Source organism: Brassica napus, chromosome C4, assembly GCF_020379485.1.
Source record: "Brassica napus cultivar Da-Ae chromosome C4, Da-Ae, whole genome shotgun sequence".
NCBI lineage: Eukaryota > Viridiplantae > Streptophyta > Magnoliopsida > Brassicales > Brassicaceae > Brassica > Brassica napus.
The window spans coordinates 42,599,288-42,620,600 of NC_063447.1; the positions used below are offsets into that span (position 1 = coordinate 42,599,288).

The window sequence follows — 21,313 nt, forward strand, 5'->3', positions numbered from 1 at the left end:
AAACTAGCCCGTTTCTCGTAGACGACTTATATATAAGTCGTCTGAAGTTTTTTTTTTAACAAACAAAGCCGGACGACTTAGAATTAAGTCGTCCCTTTTAATTTTCAATTGCAAAAGTGACCTCTTTAGACGACTTACCTTTAAGTCTTCTGGACGACTTAATGCTAAGTCGTCTGCGGCAATGTTTATTGAACTTCTTCATTTTCTCTATGTTTACTAATGTGTTTTATTTTGAATATTTGCAGATGATTTTTCAGTTACATGCAGTGTATGGAGAATGGTTGTTGAGAGATTTCCGTTGGGATTTTGTGGTTGATGATCTCAAAGGAGCAAGATTGTTTTTATTGAATGAAGATTCAACACATGCTGAACTTGTTGCAATGGCTCAAGAAGATTATAACCTGGACATGAGAACAGTGAGTGTGGAGATTAGCTACTCATTACCAGCAGAAATGATGATGGCTCCAGGCAGTCTTCCCATTCATGTTACAAGTGATAGACAAGTTCGAAACTTGCTGGAGATACTCAAAACCCATAGAGTATGTCTTTGTGTATCAAGCCGCAGCAAGGTCGAAACGGTTTCAGAGAAAAGGGATATTGATGAAGCTGGTGAATGGGAAAAAGATGTTGGTGATAATGATGAAGCTGGTGAATGGGAAGAAGATGTTGGTGATGATGATGAAGCTGGTGAATGGGAAGAAGATGTTGGTGATGATGATGAAGCTGATGAATGTTTTGAAGATGTTGGTGATAATGAGTTTGTTGAAGATGAAAATCAAGATGGGGAGGAGGAAAATGGAGAAATCCAAAAGACATATGCTAAGACAAATGCTATTGAAGGAGGAAAATCGAATGGTACCAGTATCTATGTCAACCAGAGTTTTGTTAGCAAGGGTGCACTGCTTTCAGAGCTGCGGTTGGCAGCAGTGAGGGGTAAGTTTTCTTTCAGATTATACAAATCAACGAAAACTCTCGTTGTGGCAACATGTCTGGTTAGCTATTGTGGATGGAAGGTCAGAGCGAGTGTCAAACATGGGACAAACACGTTTTGGGTAACAAAGTATGTGGAAAAACATTTATGCTCAGCGGGAGACCGAATCGCTCAGCGGAGACACTGTACTCCGAAGTATGTAGGTAGTCTTTTCATTGATCGTGTTGGAATCATTGATGGGATAACTCCGCAGCATATCACTGATGCAATGAGGAACATGTTTGGCATGGCGCTTGATTACACCACTTCATACAGAGCACTGTTATATGCACAAAGATTGGTGAGAGGATCAGCAGAAGAAGGGTATTCGCGTCTGGCATCATATCTCGAGCAAATCTCCATTGCAAATCCTGATTCTATCACGGCGATAGAACTTGATTCTATGAAAAGATTTAAGTATCTATTTCTCTCTTTTGGAGCTTCTATCAAAGGTTTTAAGTATCAGAGAAGGGTCATTGTGGTGGATGGAACTCACCTAAGTGGAAAGTATGGAGGAACTATGTTAGTTGCAGCCGCACAAGATGGCAATTTTCAGATATTCCCATTGGCTTTTGGGATCGTGGATGAGGAAGATATACCTTCTTGGGAATGGTTTTTCACAAAATTGGCTAGTTGTATATCTCATGACAAGCCTCTGGTGATAGTCTCCGACCGGCACAAGGCCATTAAAAGTGCGTGTGATAAGGTGTTTCCTTGGGCAACCCGAGGAATATGTTATTATCACCTTCAAGATAACATTGTCAAAAAGTTTAAAGGGAAACATCTCATGTACTTGGTGAAAGGGGCTGCTTATGCTCACACGGTTTACGATTTTGACCGGTACATGGCTGAGATACGGAGTGCAAACCCGGAACTTGCAACGTATTTGGAGAAAGCCGACGTCAGGCTATGGTCAAGGGTTTATTGTAAGGGGAACATGTTCAACATAAAAACAAGCAACATTGCTGAATCTATTAATTCCGCACTGAAGCGAGCAAGAGGATTTCCGATTACGTTCCTGCTGGAGTTCATAAGGCAGAAGTTAGGAAAATGGTATTGGAAAAGGAGACAAGATGCTTTGAGTCTCACAACTGAACATAGCGGGGGTGTTGAATACTTGCTTGCTGTTCGAGAAGAGATAGCGGGTACGATGACGGTCGAACCAATTGATGGATGGCATTTCTTTGTCAAAGGTGGCAAAATGGACTGTGTGGTTGATTTGGAACATGCAAAGTGTGATTGTGGTGTCTATGGAGTGGAGAAAATACCTTGCTCTCATGCTATAGCTGCTGGAATACATGCTGGTTTGCATATCTCCACACTTGTATGTCCACTGTACTCAAAGAATTATCTGTATGCAGGATACTCAGAGAATATATATCCTATCGTGTCACAACATATTGAGGAACGAGAATGCTTTCCTCCAGAACTAAAGCGTGGTCGGGGGAGACCGAAGAAATCAAGATGGCAATCTTGGTTGGAGCTATCTAGGATGAGAGGACACAAACCCAGGAAGAAACACAGGGCACGGAGATGCTCAAACTGCAAGGAAACTGGCCATACGAAACCACAATGTACACAACCAGTTGACTAGTTGTCCAGACGACCTAAATTTAAGTCGTCCAGTCTTGATTACCCGTCCAGACGACTAAATTTTTAGTCGTCCAGTGTATTTTATTTTTAGACGACCTTCTACTAAGTCGTCCAGTGTATTTTATTTTTAGACGACCTTCTACTATCCCTTCAAGTGTATTTTATTTTTAGACTACCTTCTACTATCCCTTCAAGTCGTCCAAACCTTCTAGACGACTTATTTGTAAGTCGTCCAGTTGGAAAACCTTCCAGACGACTTATAATAAGTCGTCCAAACCTTCTAGACGACTTATTTGTAAGTCGTCCAGTTGGAAAACCTTCCAGACGACTTATTTCTTCCAGACAACTTATATATTTACAAATCTATACAAAGACAAGCTGAAATACAAATACTTCGCTTGTTAAAAAATCATGTTCAAATACAAAGACAAGTTCAAATACAAACACAAATCTAATCATACATGCCCACGAACTTATCACCATCCACATTTTCTTTCAGATGCTGATCAACAAGCTCCTTCCATATATCCACCGCCATATTATCCCTCATTTTCTTCGCGTTGCACCTAGCAAAGTCTTTAGGGTCAAAGGAGACCCAAGAGCATGACATTCAATGTACTTTACAGCGTACACGCCACAATCACCATTGTTGGCCGTGGGTACACCTTTCAGCGGTCTCTCATATGTGTATGGCTCCAACCCGTATTTGACCCGTATTTCGTCGGTGGCTGCGCACTCAACAAGCAGATAAGGGACCATCTGGAGAAAAGGCTCCATTATCGCATCCCATGCGTCTGGTACACTAGATGAAGGTATGCTGTCCCAGACGACTATGTGCCTCTTAGGGATCGATATCCAAATAGCAACCCAATGCTTGTCGTCCAAGTTCACTGGCGCATAGATATCATCAATGTCCTCCCCCCACTTCTTGTTTGATTGGCAAAATGAAGGTATTGATCCGTCATAAAAATTCGACGCCCCACCAGGTAGAACTCTTCCTAAACCTTTGTGATCAGGTTCCGATGTTTTGAAGAGCTGATACTGCTTTCTCCAAGACTGGGAAAAGTTGTGATCCAGGAAGCACATTCGCTCGCTCCTGAAAGCTTTTGGGTTCTCCTGATACCTCTGCCTTAGCACATTAATCCAAGCATCTATATGCTGCATATTAAATATAACAAGTTAGAAGTTACAAGACGACTTATCTTTAAGTAGACGACTTAAATCGTGTGCAGAAGACTGACGCAGTCTTCCAGCCATCCTCTGGCTGTCCGGAGGAAGTGGTACCACCTTGTTGGTGATGTACGTGGTTTGTCCTTGGTGTTAGTTAAATAATGACTGCAAACAAAAAAGCAATCAGTTTTGGACGACTAAATCAAGCTATTATGGGTAAAGCAATCACTTACGGATCAGTTTTCAACCAATCAGCGAGTTCCTTCAACTTATCTTTGTTTACTCGCGGAAATGGATTATAGGCTGCCACTTTATCTTTTTTTTTCTCTGCCGTATAAGGAGATCTCACAGTGGGAGCAGGTTTCTTCGCTCGTTTACTCTTTGCACGCTTGTCCAATACAACCAGGCTCGGTTCTGAAACTGGATCGCTTGGCTCGGTGGAAGCGAGGCTCGGTTGTTGATCGGTGGAAGCGAGGCTCGGTTGGTGATCGGTGGAAGCGAGGCTCGGTTGGTGATCGGTGGAAGTGACAGCAACAATCTCTTTGGAGGTGACACCATCTGCTTTATCCTCCGGCTAGATCTTATTTACCGAGTTCGCCTCGGTTGCTGTATCCTCCGGCAACCATCTCTGCAATAAAAGAGCTTTCTTTTGAGGAGGAGGAGGCTGCTGCTGTTTCTTTTGAGGAGGAGGAGGCTGCTGTTTGGTTTGATGAGGAGGAGGCGGGTTACTAACCACGGTTTCATTGGCATGAGGGGTAGCCTGTTTGTTTCTACCCCCGGTTTCTTTGGCAAGAGGGGTAGGCTGTTTATCTTGAGGGGTAGCCTGATTGGTTAGAGGTGGAGGGGTAGCCTGATTGGTGACACCAACCTTCTTCTCCACAGCTTCCAATCTATCGGACAACTTCCTAAACTCCCTCATGCACTTATTAAACCCTTTTTTCATGCAGTCAGCTACGCCCTTGAACATAATTTCCAACTCCTCTCTGGTCACCCCTCTAGCCTCTTCTCTAGCCTCTTCACTAGCCACTTTAGGAGCCTCTTTATGAGCTTTCTTCCGAGGTCTTGGATTGTCTTCCTCCTCCTCCTCCTCCTCCTCCTCCAACACAACCATCTCTTTGGCCTTCTTCGATGGAGTCACAACCTTAGGTTTTGTATTGACCTTAGTACCAGTGACTTCCCAGCAATCCATGGTCCACTTCCACGGTCTCCGCTCATACATGACTTTAATGATGTTCTCCGCGGGCAGGTCCTCAACCTCAGAGTCCCATTTTGGCCACATTTCACTAATGTCCTTCTCAACAAAGTTGATCACGCGGGTCTGCAGTAAATAGAAGAATCGAGTTAGATATTTGAAAAAAAATACTAAATAGACGACTTAATTATAAGTCGTCTACTAAGTCGTCCAGCTGGAAGACCTTCCAGACGACTTATAATAAGTCGTCTAATAAGTCGTCCAGATGGAAGACTTTCCAGACGACTTAATTAAGTCGTCCGATAAGTCGTCCAGCTGGGAAGACTTTCCAGACGACTTATTATAAGTCGTCCGATAAGTCGTCCAGCTGGACGACCTTCCAGACGACTTATAATAAGTCGTCTGCGCAGTCTTTTGGATTGAAGTAAATACCTGACTCAAGATAGCAGCTTTCATTGATCTGCGGCCTCTGCTGCCCTCGTAAGCCAGTATCGGTGGAGACGGACTGTCTGCTCTGGGACCACCAATACTAGCACCCAATTCCGGCATAGCTGTGTACGTCCAGACCTGAAGAACTTGTATAAACCCATCCACGGTGTAACAGCCAGCAATTTCTTTGTTCCACAAAGAGTCCATCAGCACCTTAAACGCGACTCTCCCCCATGGATAATTCTCAAACCGTTCTAAATCCATCACTAGCCTTGCCAGAGTAGATCGTGTAGCGGTTGAAAACTTTCTCCCTTCAATGAATCCAGTGAAGATGGAGAGGTACGCGAGCCGCTTGCGATCTTCCCTGGACCAATCCCCGCATCTCTTCAGTGCTGCTATTATCTGATCAGTAGTTGGCCCAGCTTCCAGATGAACTCCCAGCATCCCCCAGAAAGAAACCATCTCTGGGGTAACGTCACATTTTGGTGTCTCAAGGTCCTCGATGTACTCGCAGTTTAGACCAGTGAGGTTTTCAAACTCTAACAGTGAAAACCTCAAAGGTTCTGGACCAACGAGAGACCACATCTCATACTTCTTCTTAATGTCCAGCTTGAAACTGAGCATGTAGTGAACCAGCCTTGAAGCCCAACCAAATCCCTGCTCCTTGAACTTGATGAAAACTCCCAAACTCGACTCATTGAGCTCTTCAAATTCGTCATCAGTAAGAGCTTTCCTAAGAGCAGTATGCAACTTGTTGTTATCCGTATGATACGAAATGCTATTGTGGGCTTCTGGCTCTTCCCCTGATGTGTATAACCTACGGGGGAGTTCTGGAATATCCATCCTTTTTGTCTGCAAAATAATCAAAGACAACAATATAAGTCCAGACGACTTAGTAGACGACTTATAATTAAGTCGTCTGGAAAGTCTTCCAAATGGACGACTTATATTTAAGTCATCTACTAAGTCGTCCAGTTGGAAGACTTTTCAGACGACTTAAATTACTTACAAGTCTTCCAGTCGCAGAAGGAGTTGGAGTACTCGTCATTGCGGTTATAGATCTGAAAAAATAAACGTGAAACGGTGAGAATGAGTAAATTGATAGAGACAACGTTTTATGTTCATATTTTCCTCGAGATTGATGACTTAGCGGCGTTAGGGTTTACAGAGAAACGGCGCTAAGGTTTACAGAGAAGAAGCGGCGGCGCTAGGGTTTAGAAGAAGCGGCGGCGCTAGTGTTTAGAGGAAGCGGCGGTGAGAACGTTGGTGACCACGGTGGCGAGGGCGACGGTTTGTTCGGAAATAGTGGAAGCGGCGGCGCTAGGGTTTAGAGGAATCGGCGGCGCTAGGGTTTAGAGGAATCGGCGGCGCTAGGGTTAGAAGAAGCTGCGGCGACAACGGTGAGAATGAAGTGAGATAGATAGCCGACGTTGAGAACGATGGTTTGTTCGGAAATCGTGGGAATTCGAAATCGCCTTTGAGAGAGAACTGTTAGGGTTTCTGAATTTCGCGAAAAATGAAACAAAAAAAATAAAAATCACCTTATATATTGGGTAAATAATCCGGTTAGCTTTAAAAGTACATTGGTAAACTTTAAGGTTTGGTCCGGTTTAGACGACTTATTCTGGGTGATAATGTACAACAGACGACTTAATATTTAGTCGTCTGTTTTCAGACGACAAAATATTAAGTCGTCCTAGACCCTAAAATGAACCCCTAAACTAAAATGACTAGATTAACTAACTAACCACGTTATAAAATCAAATTATACTTAAATAGTGTTTACTATACACAGAAATGAACACGCATAAGTAATTTTAAAAATTTTCAAAAACGGTTTTAATGCTTTCCAAAATCTAACCCTAAGAACACATACAATACTACAACATATGTTGATGAAACATAAACTTAAGAATATCATGACTCACTACTTTCACTCATCTATGCTGAAAACAATTAAAATTTGTTATATCTTAATTTATACCTCCTAAGACATATGTTAATTACATAATTCCCATTTTTCACTTATCAAAATATTTTTTACAAAATTTTTAAATTATGTTTAAGACTAACTGTCCAGACGACTTTCAGTTAAGTCGTCTGGACGACTTATTTTCAAGTCGTCTAAACAGACGACTTGCGAGGGGTAGAAACGTAAAAAAAATTCCGTTTTCTTGTTTGGTCACAAGGGGATAGTTGTAATTTCAATAGCCTTTTAGGTTACTTTTGCCTTTGACCCAAGTTGGGGTATTGTTTTGGGTTTGACTCCAAGTTTTGCGTCACACTTGGCAATTCTCCCTAATAAATATCATTATATTTTTAATATTTATTTTAGTTTCAAATGTTTAGTTTTGTAATATTCTTCATTAAACTAACTGATTAAAGGTTTTTTTTTGCAAATATGATTCAAATCTTCAAATCATTCCTCAAGTAATTCATGCTTTTTTAGAATTTTCTTTGTGCTTTACAGGTGATGTAACTGTATATTTCTTTGTGTGTGTGTTTTGTAAACTTTTGATAAGAGAAGTATATAATAATGTTTATAGTTTTTGAGAATGTTAGGGTGTTAAGGATTATGTATGTTAAGATTAGTTATATTTGAGTTCGATAGATTACAACATATAACATATTATATTGAGTGAATGAGGTGTACGTGGTGCTCTCCTTGTATGGTTTTTGATAATTTTGAATCCAAAATTGGTTGGTTAATTATGGTTTACTATATTAAATTTTTTTAAGATAAGTTCGTGGTTCTCATGATTATCATTTGTATGAATGGATTGGGATCAACATGATTGCATTGCGTTACAGTATATGTTAGGCTAGAAATAATATTTAAGAAATGAGTAAAATAGTGAAAGTATAAGTCTAATTATTTATATTCTAAATTAACACTTAAATATATAAATATAAAATTCTGTTTCAAACATTTTAATTCGTTTAAGGTCGTTGCATAGGTGTAAAGAATATATATCTTTGATGCATATGTAATTTACGTCTTTATATCTTTGATGCATATGTAATTTACATCTTTGTTTACTATTACGTAATTAGTTTAGTTTTATTTTTTATTTTTCTATTAGTTTCTTAATTTTTAATTGAATATTTTGTAGTTCTTTGTAAATGAATAAAATTATTTTAGTTTGTTTGTGCTGAGTTCAAGTGATTTAATTTAGAAAAAAAAATCTTTATATTTTTTTTATTTTTCGATTAGTTTCTTAATTTTATAGTTTTAGTTGAATATTTTGTAGTTCTTTGTAAATGAATAAAATTATTCTAGTTTGTTTGTGCTAAGTTTAAGTGATTTAATTTAGTAACTTTTTTTCTTTATATATAGATATATATAAAAGGATGACAAAAAAAAACATAGATATATATAAAAATTACTTCATTATACATTGTATTATATTTAAAATATGTTTTTTGAAGAGTGTCAATATTTATAATATTTTGTTTAATTTATTTATATAGATGAAAAAAAAATTTCTATTGTAGCATGAAATTTATGATATTGTAAAATGGAAAAAATGTTAAATAAATCCTCAGCTTTTTCATTTGGACCATTATAATCCACAGATTTCTAACTGACCATTAAAACCTCAAACTTTTTGTCGATTGGATCAATTTAAACCCGGCGTTAAGTTCACTAACAAAGCGTCTAAACGCAGTTAATTTTCGTCGTTAACCAAAACGACGTCGTCTTCTCCTCAATTAAAAAAACACATCTTCCTCATTATCTCTCAAAATCGATTTGGGGGTTTTCTCAATTAAGAACCCTAATTTCACGATTTCACCAGAAAGAAGAAGAGAGAAGATGGGTAATGAAAAGAACAAGAAGTCTCGACAAGGGAAACTCGGTGGTGCCAGTTCTGTAGCGAAAAGAAAAGGTGGAGTCGACGACGAAGCTGATGTACGTAAGAAGAAAAAAAGCAAAACAAATGTACTCGACAGGGAAGAAGAAGGAGAAATCAGCGAGGATGACTGTGGTATTGTCGGTGACGACGAAGCTGATGAAGCCCCAGACAACGAAGAAGTCCCAAACAACGAAGAAGTCCCTGATGAAGCAAACGGTCATGGTGGTATCGAGGAAGAAACTGGTCGCGATTTGACTGTCTTCTTCGGCGAAGTAGCGAGGAATGATGATTCTGAGAATGATGAAGATAGTGGGGACGAATGGTATTGGGAGCATGAAAAAGAAGTTCCGGATCCTCTATCATCAGATGATGAAAATGAAGAACAATCGATTCCCAGTTTAGCCTACAGAGAAGATGTGGATACATACCCTTCTCAGGTATACATTAAAAACCCGACGCAACATCAAGCTTTACCGGTCCACTGCTTTGAAGTTAGGTGCGAAGTGTGAAGATGGCTCGTGTCCCTGGAGGGTGTATTGTTCTTATGAGAAGAGCAAACAGAAGCTGATGATCAAATGTTATGTGAATGAGCACAAGTGTGAGATAACAGGACACTCAAAGTTTTTGAAGTGTTCTACTATAGCAATGCTGTTCGCTGAGAGGCTGAGGTTGAATCCCAAAATCACCAAGCATGAAATTGCTTCTGAGATCCAGAGAGAGTATAGGATGTTTGTGAGTGTGGAAGCTTGTGGGAATGCGAAGACAAAGGTTATGAAAGAAAGAAAAGCAAGCCACGAAGAACACTTCAACAAGATATGGGATTATCAAGCTGAGATTTTTCGAACCAACCCTGGCACTACAATGGATATCGAAACCATCCCTGGACCGACAGTAGAAAGTAAACAGAGGTTTTTCCGGCTATATGTTTGCTTTCATGCACAGAAGGAGACTTGGAAGACTTCTTGTAGACCAATAATGGGTTTAGATGGAGCATTTCTAAAGTGGGACATAAAGGGTCATCTCTTAGCTGCTGTAGGACGTGATGGAGACAATCGGATTGTTCCGATTGCATGGGCAGTAGTAGAAGTGGAGAATGACACGAATTGGGACTGGTTTGTGAGACACCTCGCAAATGACTTGGGCTTAAAGGATGGCAAAGGCTATGCTATATTATCTGACAAACAAAAGGTAAACGTCTGATCTTGATTTTTTAAAAGCTTTTAGTGCTTAAAGCATTACTGTATCTTAGTGTTTTTAACTGTCTCATGCTTGTAATTGGCAGGGTTTAGTGAAAGCAGTCCACACCATTCTTCCAGAGGTTGAGCATAGACAGTGTTGTAGACACATTTTCGATAATTGGAAGAAGAGCAGCCATGACATGCAGCTACAAAGACTCTTCTGGCGAATAGCAAGGAGTTATACAATTGGAGATTATAAAATGTGGAGTGAGAGGCTGAAAGAGTACAATCCAGGCGCCTATGCTACTCTTCAAGTCACCAAACCAGAAACTTGGTCCAGAGCATATTTCAAATTAGGGACCTTGTGCAACGATAATCTCAATAACCTAAGTGAGTCCTTCAACAGAACCATCCGTGAAGCAAGAAGGAAGCCATTATTGGAGATGTTAGAGGATATAAGGAGACAGTGTATGGTTCGAAACTTCAGAAGGGCTGCAATGGCTAAAAATGCTAAGACAAAGTTCACAAAAAGGACGCATCTTCAGATGGCTAAAGTGGAGTCAAAGTCTAAGGATTGTATGAGCTTTCCAGCAGTTGGTCCAGTCACAGAGGTTGATTATGGTGGTGTGGCTTATGCTGTGGATATGGATGAGCTAAGTTGTGGATGTATCCAGTGGCAAATGACTGGAATTCCTTGCATTCATGCCGCCTATGTGATCCTTAAAGATGGTAAAAAACTTTCTGACTTTGTATCTCCTTGTTATACCATAGCTATGTGGCGTCAAACCTATAGTATGGGGGTAAGGCCTGTTCAAGGGAAGAAGCTATGGCCTGAGACGGGTAGATTAGGTGTCCTCCCACCACCTTGGAGAAAAGGAAACCCGGGAAGACCAAAGAACCATGATAGGTTCAAGAGCAAGGGTGAGACAGAGAAGGGCCCAAAAGTCTCTACAACTGATAGCACGAAGCTAACTCGTGCTGATCGAGTTATTACATGTTCTAATTGCAAGCAAGAGCATCATAACAAGAAGACATGTAAGAATGAGTTTGTTGAAAGTCAGCCCAAGAAACCACGAGGGCGCCCTAGGAAAAATCAGGCAAGTTTTAAGATGTTTTTGGTTTGTTTCTGATCTTCTTATGCTCACTTGATTTTTTTTTTTCATTGTCAGTCTAATGCATCATCGTCACAACCAAGCCAGGGACAGTCTCATGCTTCATCATCACAACCAACCCAGCCACAAGTGTCAACACAGCCACAAGCCACACATGCACCACTAAACTCAGATGCGTCGGTATGGGGTCGATGGTTTTCGTGATTTCGAAGTTAGAAGGGGCAGAAGCAGAAGATAGTATTTTCGGATTTAGTGTTTTGAAGTTTTAGTGTTTTGACACTCATGTTTCAGTTTTAGTGCTTTAACACTCAGGTTTCAGGTTTCTGTCTTGTGTATCAGTATTTTCGGATCTATTTTGTAGTGCTTTGACACTTATGCTATGTTTCATCAAGCTTTATTTAAGATTGGTTTCTATGTCAAACAACAACAACAACAACAACTTAGTTCATTACTTCAAACAACAACATAGTCAATGAAACCAACATAATAGTCACTGAATTAAGCCCCAAACATAGTCAAGACCAAACATTAAAATTGTCACTTAATCAAGTAAATACAACAAGACACAAACACCAACAATTTAGTTCTTCACCTCAAGCAAATAACTAACTTAATTCTACATCAAACTAACTAGTAGAACAATGATGATCACGCACATGATCACAAACAAGATCGTCATCATCACCTTACACCTCTTCACCTCTGTTTTGCCTTTTACAACCTCTTCCATCAACTCAGTGACCACGCCTTTCAAATCCTCAATATCAGATTTTTCTTTGTTAAGCTCAGCTTCAAGCAGTACAATCTTTGGTAAGGCATCTTGAACCTCTTCATAAACAGCCTCCTCAACCCATTTAAACAAGTGGTTCTATGCAAAAACCATAAGATTTTAGGCATATTGCTTTATATTCAATTTGAATAAACGACAACAATATAATCAAGAAGATAAGAAGCTACCTTTCTTCTCGTAAGACATCTGAAGAAAGGTCTCCCCGGATTCTTGTTAGTCTCAGACGTGTAGATTGTTGTCTTAGTCCCGCAAACACAGCTCGCCGGAAACCCCCGAATACCGTATGTGTTCACGGTTGAACTCTCAGCTGTCGAATCCGAACTCATCTTCGTGCTAAGGGAAGTCAATCGTGTGAGATTGGAGGATTTTGAGTTGTAATCGCAATTTTTAGGGTTGGTGTGTCAAGAAAATCCCCAAATCGATTTGGGGGAAAATGATATTAGGGTTTCGGATCTTATTTTGAAGTTTAAGATAAAACGTTGTCGTATTGGCTAACTGTGCAAATTAACAGGGTTAACATGTTCCGTTAGTCTAATTAACGTCGGGTCTAATTTGATCCAGTCAAAGAAAAGTTAGCTGGGTTTTTTAAAGTCAAAGAAAAATTTATTGTTTTTCAGGTCTTTCCGAAAGCTGGGGATTATAATGGTCCAAATGAAAAAGCCAAGGATTTGTTTAACATTTTTCCCATTGTAAAATGGGTTTTGTAAACAAAAAATGGGTAACACCATTCACAATATGATAAAAAAAAGTAACTAAAGGTTATTTCTTTTATTATTTTGGGTAACATTTTTTATGATTCATGTAGTTAATTCTGTTAATTAATGCATTCATGTGCTTCGATTAGGCCTGGGACTTTTATCCGAGATCCGGATTCGATCCGAGATTCGATCCGGATCCGATCCGAAAATCCGGATATCCGGAGGGGCCGAATCCGGATCCGGATAGTAAAATGTTGGATCCGTCAAAGCCGGATCCGGATCCGGATATCTTAATTTTTAAGTCCGGATATCCGGATCCGTAAGTTTTATTAATAAATATTTCAAAAATAGTAATATCTATATATAAAAATAAATTTTATTTAATATATTTTCATTTTTATAATAATATATATAAATTTTATGTAAATTTTGTAATATTGTACATAGAAATAATTAAAGATGTTATATATATATATTTTAAATTATTGTTAATATTATATATATATATATTAATATTATTTTTTATTTATTTTAAGGATCCAAATCCGGATCCGGATATCCGCCGGATATTACAATTTTTAGGAGGATATCCGACACCCGGATATCCGAGAACCCCGGATCCGGATAAGGATAGTAAAATTATGGATCCGCCGGATAAGGATCCGGATCCGGATACCTTAAAATTGCCCGGATATCCGATCCGTCCCAGACCTAGCTTCGATGAATATAATTTTCATAAGAAATGGTCCTTCATTCTTTCATTCAAAACAAATTTGAGGCAAATCTAGTAGTCTATTCCATATATTTAACGATCAAGCTCTCATGACTGAATTCATTTAAAGTTCATGAAAATAACCATGACCTTTTATCTGTACATTGATATAACAAATAATAGCGACAAAAAGGATTAGAGATTTCCGTGCAAGTGAGCATGATGGACAAAGATATAATCAGTGCAAGAGGTTCAAACCATGTACCCATAAACTGATTGTATCATTCATCAAAAATCTGAGACAGTCTCTGTATACTCTTCTGAATTTAAATATACATGCAGTGCATTGAGAATCTAATGACCACGATTTTGTTGCTTTTCATGCTCGTAACTAACAGACTATTATTTGAGCATGTTACTTACTGAGAAAGCATTGCCCAGCACCGGTTTCATAGTCAAACTCTGCAAACATATAAACCTGAGCATCAAATTGAGAATGTCTCTGCCACCGCCACCATCAGCTCTACTCCAGAGAGGTTAGTTTGTGTTAAAAAGCCTAAGCAATTCTTCCATCACAGTAAAAGCAATGTCGTTCATAAGAGGCTTGTCCATGTCTGATATAGTAGCCAAGTTATTAGGCTGAGAATGCATAGAACTCGCTGGAAGAAGATCAAAATCCAGTGAAGGACCAATCATGGACAGATCCAACGGTGAGATGCGCATTGGGTGTAGCGTTGCGAGGTGGGAGGAGATTGGTCTTCCCATGTACTTTGATGCAACCGTTGACATTCTTTCAAGCTGTGAAATAAAGATCAGATTTAGAAATTAGGAAGGGGGTTGAATGATTAAACCATAATGGATAAACAAAACCTCGTCTCTAAGATGTACATTTTCGATCCGGAGCTTACGCTCATCGAAGTAAGGATCTTCACTAACGGGAGGACATCCACAGTTAGGGTATATAGCATGCTTGAGTGCTTCTCTTATGGCTATGTTCTCACATCGAATCTTGTCGTTCTCTGCCTATAGTGCATTGTTATCTGCTCTCTCATGTTGCGCCTACAGAAACAGTATCAACAAATCTTATTCAGACAACATTTTAAACACACAAAAGAGGGAGAGATTAAGACACATAACCTTAAGCTGAGTTCTGCTGTTGTGGAACAGAACTTGATTTGTCTTGGAGAGCCAAACCCAATTCTCTGCTAAGTTGGTTCCTCTGCTTATCATCTGGATGATAACACTCCTTTAAACTCCTGCAAGAGATTCAAACCATTATAAACACTATGATTAAGAGCTTTAAGATCTGAGAAACCTCAAACGTTTCAAAAAGAGCATTCAAAGATTTTAACAAAAATCGAAATATAAAATTTGATTATGAGATAAATAAAAATTTTGATAATTGGTCGCCGGAATAGTTAAAAACAATATGGTTATGAGATTTAAGATCTGACAAACCTAAGCATCAAGGAGGAGCATGTCCACCCCCATCAACTCGCCACCACGGTTGACGCCAGAATCTCAACAAAGAACGGGACCTCCACGGTGGAAGAACATTGAATATGGTGATGAGCATCGAAGGAATTAAGATGTATCTTAAAGGCGATGAATGTGGCTTCGAAACGGCTGTGAGTAAGGAATAAACACGAAACGACTGAAAGGAAGTGTAAGCCTGATTCTCTACACGACGATTCGTCTCTCTAGACTTTTAGAATCTCCGTTGTTGATACAGATCGAGGAAGACGATTAAAACCTAATTTCCAATATCGACTCTAGCAGAAAAGACTCTATCTAGCTATTGGGCTGAATACTCAATTTTCTGAAGAGAATAATACTAACAGCCCAGCCCATAATAAAAACAAATTAAAATCAAAACGAAAACGAAACAAATCTCACAAGGGAAAAGGACATGTGTCAAGCCCTGGTTCTTCTAGTTAATGACGTGTCTTCATAGGAGAGACACAAACATTTCTTTATATACATATAAGATTATACTTCACATTTATTATTTTTAAGTATTTTCTCTTTCATATTTTTAATCTTTAAAACTTTTATATATTTTAAATATTTCAAATTATATTTATAAAATTTAAATTTTACACTTAAAAAAAATTAAACTAAGATTTATAATATTTTAAAAGTAGAATTAGACAACAAGAATATTTCAAAAGAAATTTAATAGAATTTTTTTTATGAAGATACATGACCATGATTATTACACAAATTTAAATATTACAACAATACTAATAGTCTAGTAAATTTTCTCCGGAACTTCTAAAATATTGTCCAAACAAATTTTGTGTAACCGAAAATAGAGCATTAAAAAAATAATTTTATGTAATAATATGGTATTTTTCTTGTATTTTAATATTTAATTATGTATTTCTATTTATAATTTTATATTTTTTGTTGTAAGATTTTATTAATTAAAATTACTATAATATTATTATATATATGCTGGCTAACTATAAAAGTTTTATGGATTTATATTAATTATGACAAATATAAGGAGTATAGTATAATTTACAAATAATTTTAAAGTTAAATTTGAAGTTTTGCTTTTGGAGAAGAACACCTTCAAACTTCAAATATAGAGTTTGCAAAACTATATAATAAAGAATCTTTTTGGAGATACACTTAGAACACGAAGCATGAGATGTCGGTGACAACGCAATGCTCATTTCATTTGGTTTTTCTGTCCTTGCCTCAATTGGTTACTGTTACAGATGTTAATAAATGAGTAAATTACCAATAGGATACCCTAAGTTTTTCTAAACTTTCAAACCCAAAACTTACTGTATTTGACTAAAAGCATTTCTAAGAGCAATTTTACTTTTAAAGTTTGGTGAACTTTAAATTTGAGGTTTAATGGTGACTTTCACCCATGATAAAACTTTAAATATTTTTTTTAAAGAAATTATTTGCAATTATAGTCCTTAAGATTGTTTGAAGTTAATAAGAATTACAAAACTATAAATAATAAAACATATATGAAAAAGTATTACAAGCAATATTTGTCTCACATCGACAAGCTCGACGCAACAGTATGACGCAACAATATAATACTAGCTGATATCTTTATGGACGCTTTCTCCGGATAAAACTAAATACTCAAGTATCCAGACGATCATGAGAAAACGTTCTTTATGATGTCAGAAGGCAATTTATTACTGCAAGGTTATGAATTTTCGCTTAAAGAATGCCGGCTCCACTTATTATAAACTGATAAACATGATCGTTTGCATAACATACCAGACAGAGCATAGAAGTTTACATGCACGATATGCTCGTCAACTTTCTGGAAGTAGAAGATCATATAGGCCACCTACATCAAGCATTCTCAACCCTGAGAAAAAAAAAACAGTATGAAGCTCAATTCCTCCAAGTGATCTTCCAATCTCTCTTACTCTGTCATAAACTCGTCACTTCCTTGGCTTGTCCATAATCAGATCACTAATCTTCTGGCTCTCTGGATTTAAGGTTTTACCCATGATACAGATCTTGTTCCTTTTGCTCTGCATTAGGGCATTGTCTGGTAGGTTAAAAGGAATTCCCTTCGCCTGCAATGACATTGCGTCAATCACCTTATCAGTATTTATACTTGTTCTGAAGAAATTCCAAAAAACATTTTCTTCAAAAAGGTATAGAACGGCTACATCAAAATCATAGAAAAACCAATAGAAATAGTATATAATATATTTTTCCAAATATAGCGGTTCCATGTTTTTGACACTCAGAAAATAGAAAACAAATTCTCAACCGTAAACACTGTTTTTCATAAAGATAATATATTTGTTAAGAAAAAAATGAAAACCTAAGCTAAAAAAGCCAAATTACACACTTTTGAATAGTTTATTATTGCGTGCATTTGAAATAAACTAAATTATATATAAATAAGAGCATCTCTACAAATTTAAAAAAATGTAGGACAAGATGGTTTGACCGGTGGAAGCGTCTTATTCCAGTAATTTGACTAATGATTCATTAACGTTTTTCCACCGGTATATCCAAATTTCAATTCCCAAAAAAATAATTTGTTAAACAACTAAAGAAAAAAAAGTTAAAAAGAGATCTTCAAAATTTTGCAAGTAAACTCGACCATGTGTGAATTTTTATAGAATGACTCAGGTGAAACAATTAGACATAGATTTTCATCAAACATATAACATTGTCGGTTGTACAATGAATGCAGCTTTTGCGGTTGGTAGCGGTTGTTGGCGTTTTGCAACAATCACTCAAACCGCTTCAAACCGTTTTAAACCTCATAATTCAATAGCTGGTTCCCGCTAGCGTTTGCGGTTGCGGGAGAATATTTTTTTCTTTTTAAAATAATATAAATACAAAAATAAAAATATTCAATAAAAAATTTAAATTGGAATTATAAAAAGAATAAAATATATCTATACATTTCAATTAATATTATAAAAAAATAAATAATTTATTTTATAATTTTAAGACGTTTAAAACTATAACTTTCTAAATATAATTTTTATATTTATTATAATATTATGATTATATTTTTATAATTATAAAAAATATAAATATTGTTAATTTATTATTTAACCGCTGCTGCATTTGGTAGTTAACCAGACATAACTATCCTGCAAACGTGCCAATTTTTAACCACAAAACCAATCATACAAATCTCTTAAAACCGCTAGAAACCGCAACCACCCGCATTCGCAAATTTCCACGACCGCAACCGCTGTGTTTGAACCAGTCAGACCCTAGACGTGATGGAGTAAGCTATAACAGTTTTTTTGTTGTTGAGAATTTACCAAATAAATGGATATTTTAGTGAGTCAGGTTATTCATATTGGTGAGAATTAATATTAATGTTTGTGTTTAGTATGAAAAGGGTGAAAAGTAATTATTTTTATATATTAAAGATCTAAAATTATTATAAAATATACTATAACTATTTTATTATTATATATTTAGTAAAACCATATACTGTATAGATTTAAATGATAAATATTATATACGACCATAATATATTTAGTAATAGAACAATGAAGAAGGTAAATACAGTATGCAGTGTATCTAACAATACAAGAAAAACTCCATAAATTAATAATGTTAATATTATGATATTTTATTAATTTATAGAGTTATTAATATATATATTTATTGATTTATAAAACTTTCCTTTCTAGATTTTACTGTTTATATATTAATTAAATTTTAGAAAATCGATTTTTTTCTATTGTCTAAATTTTTATAGATATATTTTTACTAAATATTATCAAAAGTATATTGAAGGTTAAGAAAAAATAGAGATGAATTCTATTGTTAATATAAATTAAACAATATTATCTTTTGTTTGTATTTATATGAAATATATATATATATATATATATATAAAATATTAATTTATGATTTTATAGGACCATATATTTACATAAGATTTTTTTAAAAAATATTATCTTATTATTTTATTGATTTGTATCATATTTTGAATCATCTCAATTCGGGATTGAAAAAATTATTAATTTACTGCGTTTATTAATTTATAGAGTTTCTACTGTATTAGTTTTTTTGTACCAATTTCACTTTTTCATTAAACAGTTTAACAACCATTTTTAATTTCAAACGGCTGATCTAGTACTTAAAATTAAGGTGGTTTAGGTAACTATACAAAATATAAGAACCAATAAAATACAAATATCTGTGATATTTTCTTGCTATCTTAGCTAATGAGTCTGCTTATTTGTTTTAAGAAAAAGGATGATAAACAATAAACAAGTCTACAAAAATCTACTCTTCAATCTTGAAAATTTTTTTATCTCCATTGAAAAGTTTGGCCCTGCTTATAAATCTTGTATCATCGAAACGAGGTCCTTGCAATTTGTACTAAAGTGTTGGCACAACAACATTTGTAACATGCATTCGATAGCCCAAGAAATGGCCATAAGCTCTAAATGTATCGGTAACACACTTCTCGTCTGATTTTTAGCTCCTCAAAGTTGATTTTTTCATGTCGAATTTGTCTAAGCCCATACAAAACCAATAAAGAGTTATTCATGAGTCCATGATTTATAGACCATACAAATTTCATGTAAGCTTATGCTGATGACTCGGATAGATGATGGACTATGTAGTTCCTCAGGTTCCTTCACCTTTTTGATATTAGCCTCAAAGCAAGCTTGGTCTATTAGGGATAAATGTTACATAAGATTTAGTTATCTTAGCTAATGAGTCTGATTATTTGTTTTTAGAAAAAGGATGATAAACAATAAACAAGTCTACAAAAATCTACTCTTCAATCTTGAAAGTTTTTTTATCTCCATTGGAAAGTTTGGCCCTGCTTATAAATCTTGTATCATCGAGACGAGGTCCTTGCAATTTGTACTAAAGTATTGGCACAACAACATTTGTAACATGCATTCGATAGCCCAAGAAATGGCCATAAGCTCTAAATGTATCGGTAACACACTTCTCGTCTGATTTTTAGCTCCTCAAAGTTGAATTTTTCATGTCGAATTTGTCTAAGCCCATCCAAAACCAATAAAGAGTTATTCATGAGTCCATGATTTATAAACCATACAAATTTCATGTAAGCTTATGCTTATGGCTCGGATAGATGATAGACTATGTCGTTCCTCAGGTTCCTTCACCTTTTTGATATTAGCCTCAAAGCAAGCTTGGTCTTCCATTTCGGCATGCCTAATAGTGTCTACGGAATGCCTGTTAATTCCTTTGAACAATTTATCATTTTGCGCTTTTCAGATATACAAAATATCTATAAGTAAGTGTTTCTATCCATTTCTGGATATATACACATGAAATAGGGAATACCATTGGGTAAGAAGGTATTGCTGCTAATACCCAAGTTTAAAAAGTGGGTAGACAATAAAATAGCATGGTTTATGAATTCATCTTTTACTCTGGATCTAAAACATTGATTATCATATTTCATATGGCCGTGTTAAATTCATGGTTGCATACAGTTTAACTACCGTGTTCAGTTACCAATCGGACCCACTATATAGTATTGTTTCCCTTCTTCGTTTATCGACGTTAGCGTTAACAGTGTACTCATTGCTCACAACTAAGTAGCTCATAACTTGTAGTAATAGTTACTAAATGTGATCTTATTAATTAACTGAATCAAACTAAGCGAATAATTAGGAGTTCCACTAACATTAAAGATTTGGTCATGTGTCTGATTTGTCGTCTCCCAATTATGTATGCAAATTTTGTGGGAAACCTCGTTATCAGGAGACGAGGGGAAGAGTTCCGATCCCATTCAAAAGAATGTGGTATTTGCCTTTGACGGAAAGATTGAAGAGGTTGTATCAGTGTGAGCGCACAGCAAAAGCAATGAGATGGCATGCAGAGCATTCCACAAATGGTGAGATTAGACATCCTTCAGATGCAAAGGCTTGGAAACATTTCCAGTCAACATATCCAGAATTTGCGGAAGAGAGAAGAAATGTTTATCTTGGATTATCTACTGATGGTTTCAGCCCATTTGGAAAGCATGGAAGGCGGTATTCTCTATGGCCAGTTATTGTGACACCGTACAACTTACGGCCGAGCTTGTGCATGCGACGAGAGTTTTTGTTTCTCTCAATTCAACTCGTTGAGAATTTGACTGTGTTTGGAGATGATG

General features: G+C 36.6%; 1 protein-coding gene and 1 long non-coding RNA gene across 3 annotated transcripts; both read right to left on the reverse strand.

The window, feature by feature from the left end:
* Positions 1–11,914: 11,914 nt before the first annotated feature.
* Positions 11,915–13,146, reverse strand: LOC106395478 (uncharacterized protein At1g43920, Chloroplastic). Its single transcript, XM_013835926.3, has 2 exons — positions 12,456–13,146; positions 11,915–12,366 (listed from the first exon to the last, which is right to left on the reverse strand). Exons 1-2 carry the CDS (start codon positions 12,612–12,614, stop codon positions 12,115–12,117), a joined length of 411 nt encoding a protein of 136 aa, XP_013691380.1. The 5' UTR covers positions 12,615–13,146; the 3' UTR covers positions 11,915–12,114.
* Positions 13,147–13,946: 800 nt separating this feature from the next.
* Positions 13,947–15,487, reverse strand: LOC106429435. 2 transcript variants are annotated; one of them, XR_007322495.1, is made up of 4 exons: positions 15,157–15,487; positions 14,836–14,954; positions 14,569–14,757; positions 13,947–14,496 (listed from the first exon to the last, which is right to left on the reverse strand). It is a non-coding gene; the product is annotated as an uncharacterized LOC106429435 (long non-coding RNA). The 2 variants fall into 2 exon arrangements; XR_001285792.3 differs by having other exon boundaries at positions 14,587–14,757; positions 15,157–15,472.
* Between the last annotated feature and the right edge of the window lie 5,826 nt (positions 15,488–21,313).

Excerpts from the sequence above, each read along its gene's own strand:
- LOC106395478 (XM_013835926.3), bottom strand. The coding sequence starts at position 12,614 with ATGAGTTCGGATTCGACAGCTGAGAGTTCAACCGTGAACACATACGGT. Across the intron at positions 12,367-12,455 it reads GATGTCTTACGAGAAGAAAG|AACCACTTGTTTAAATGGGT; the intron begins GTAGCTTCTTAT and ends GTTTTTGCATAG.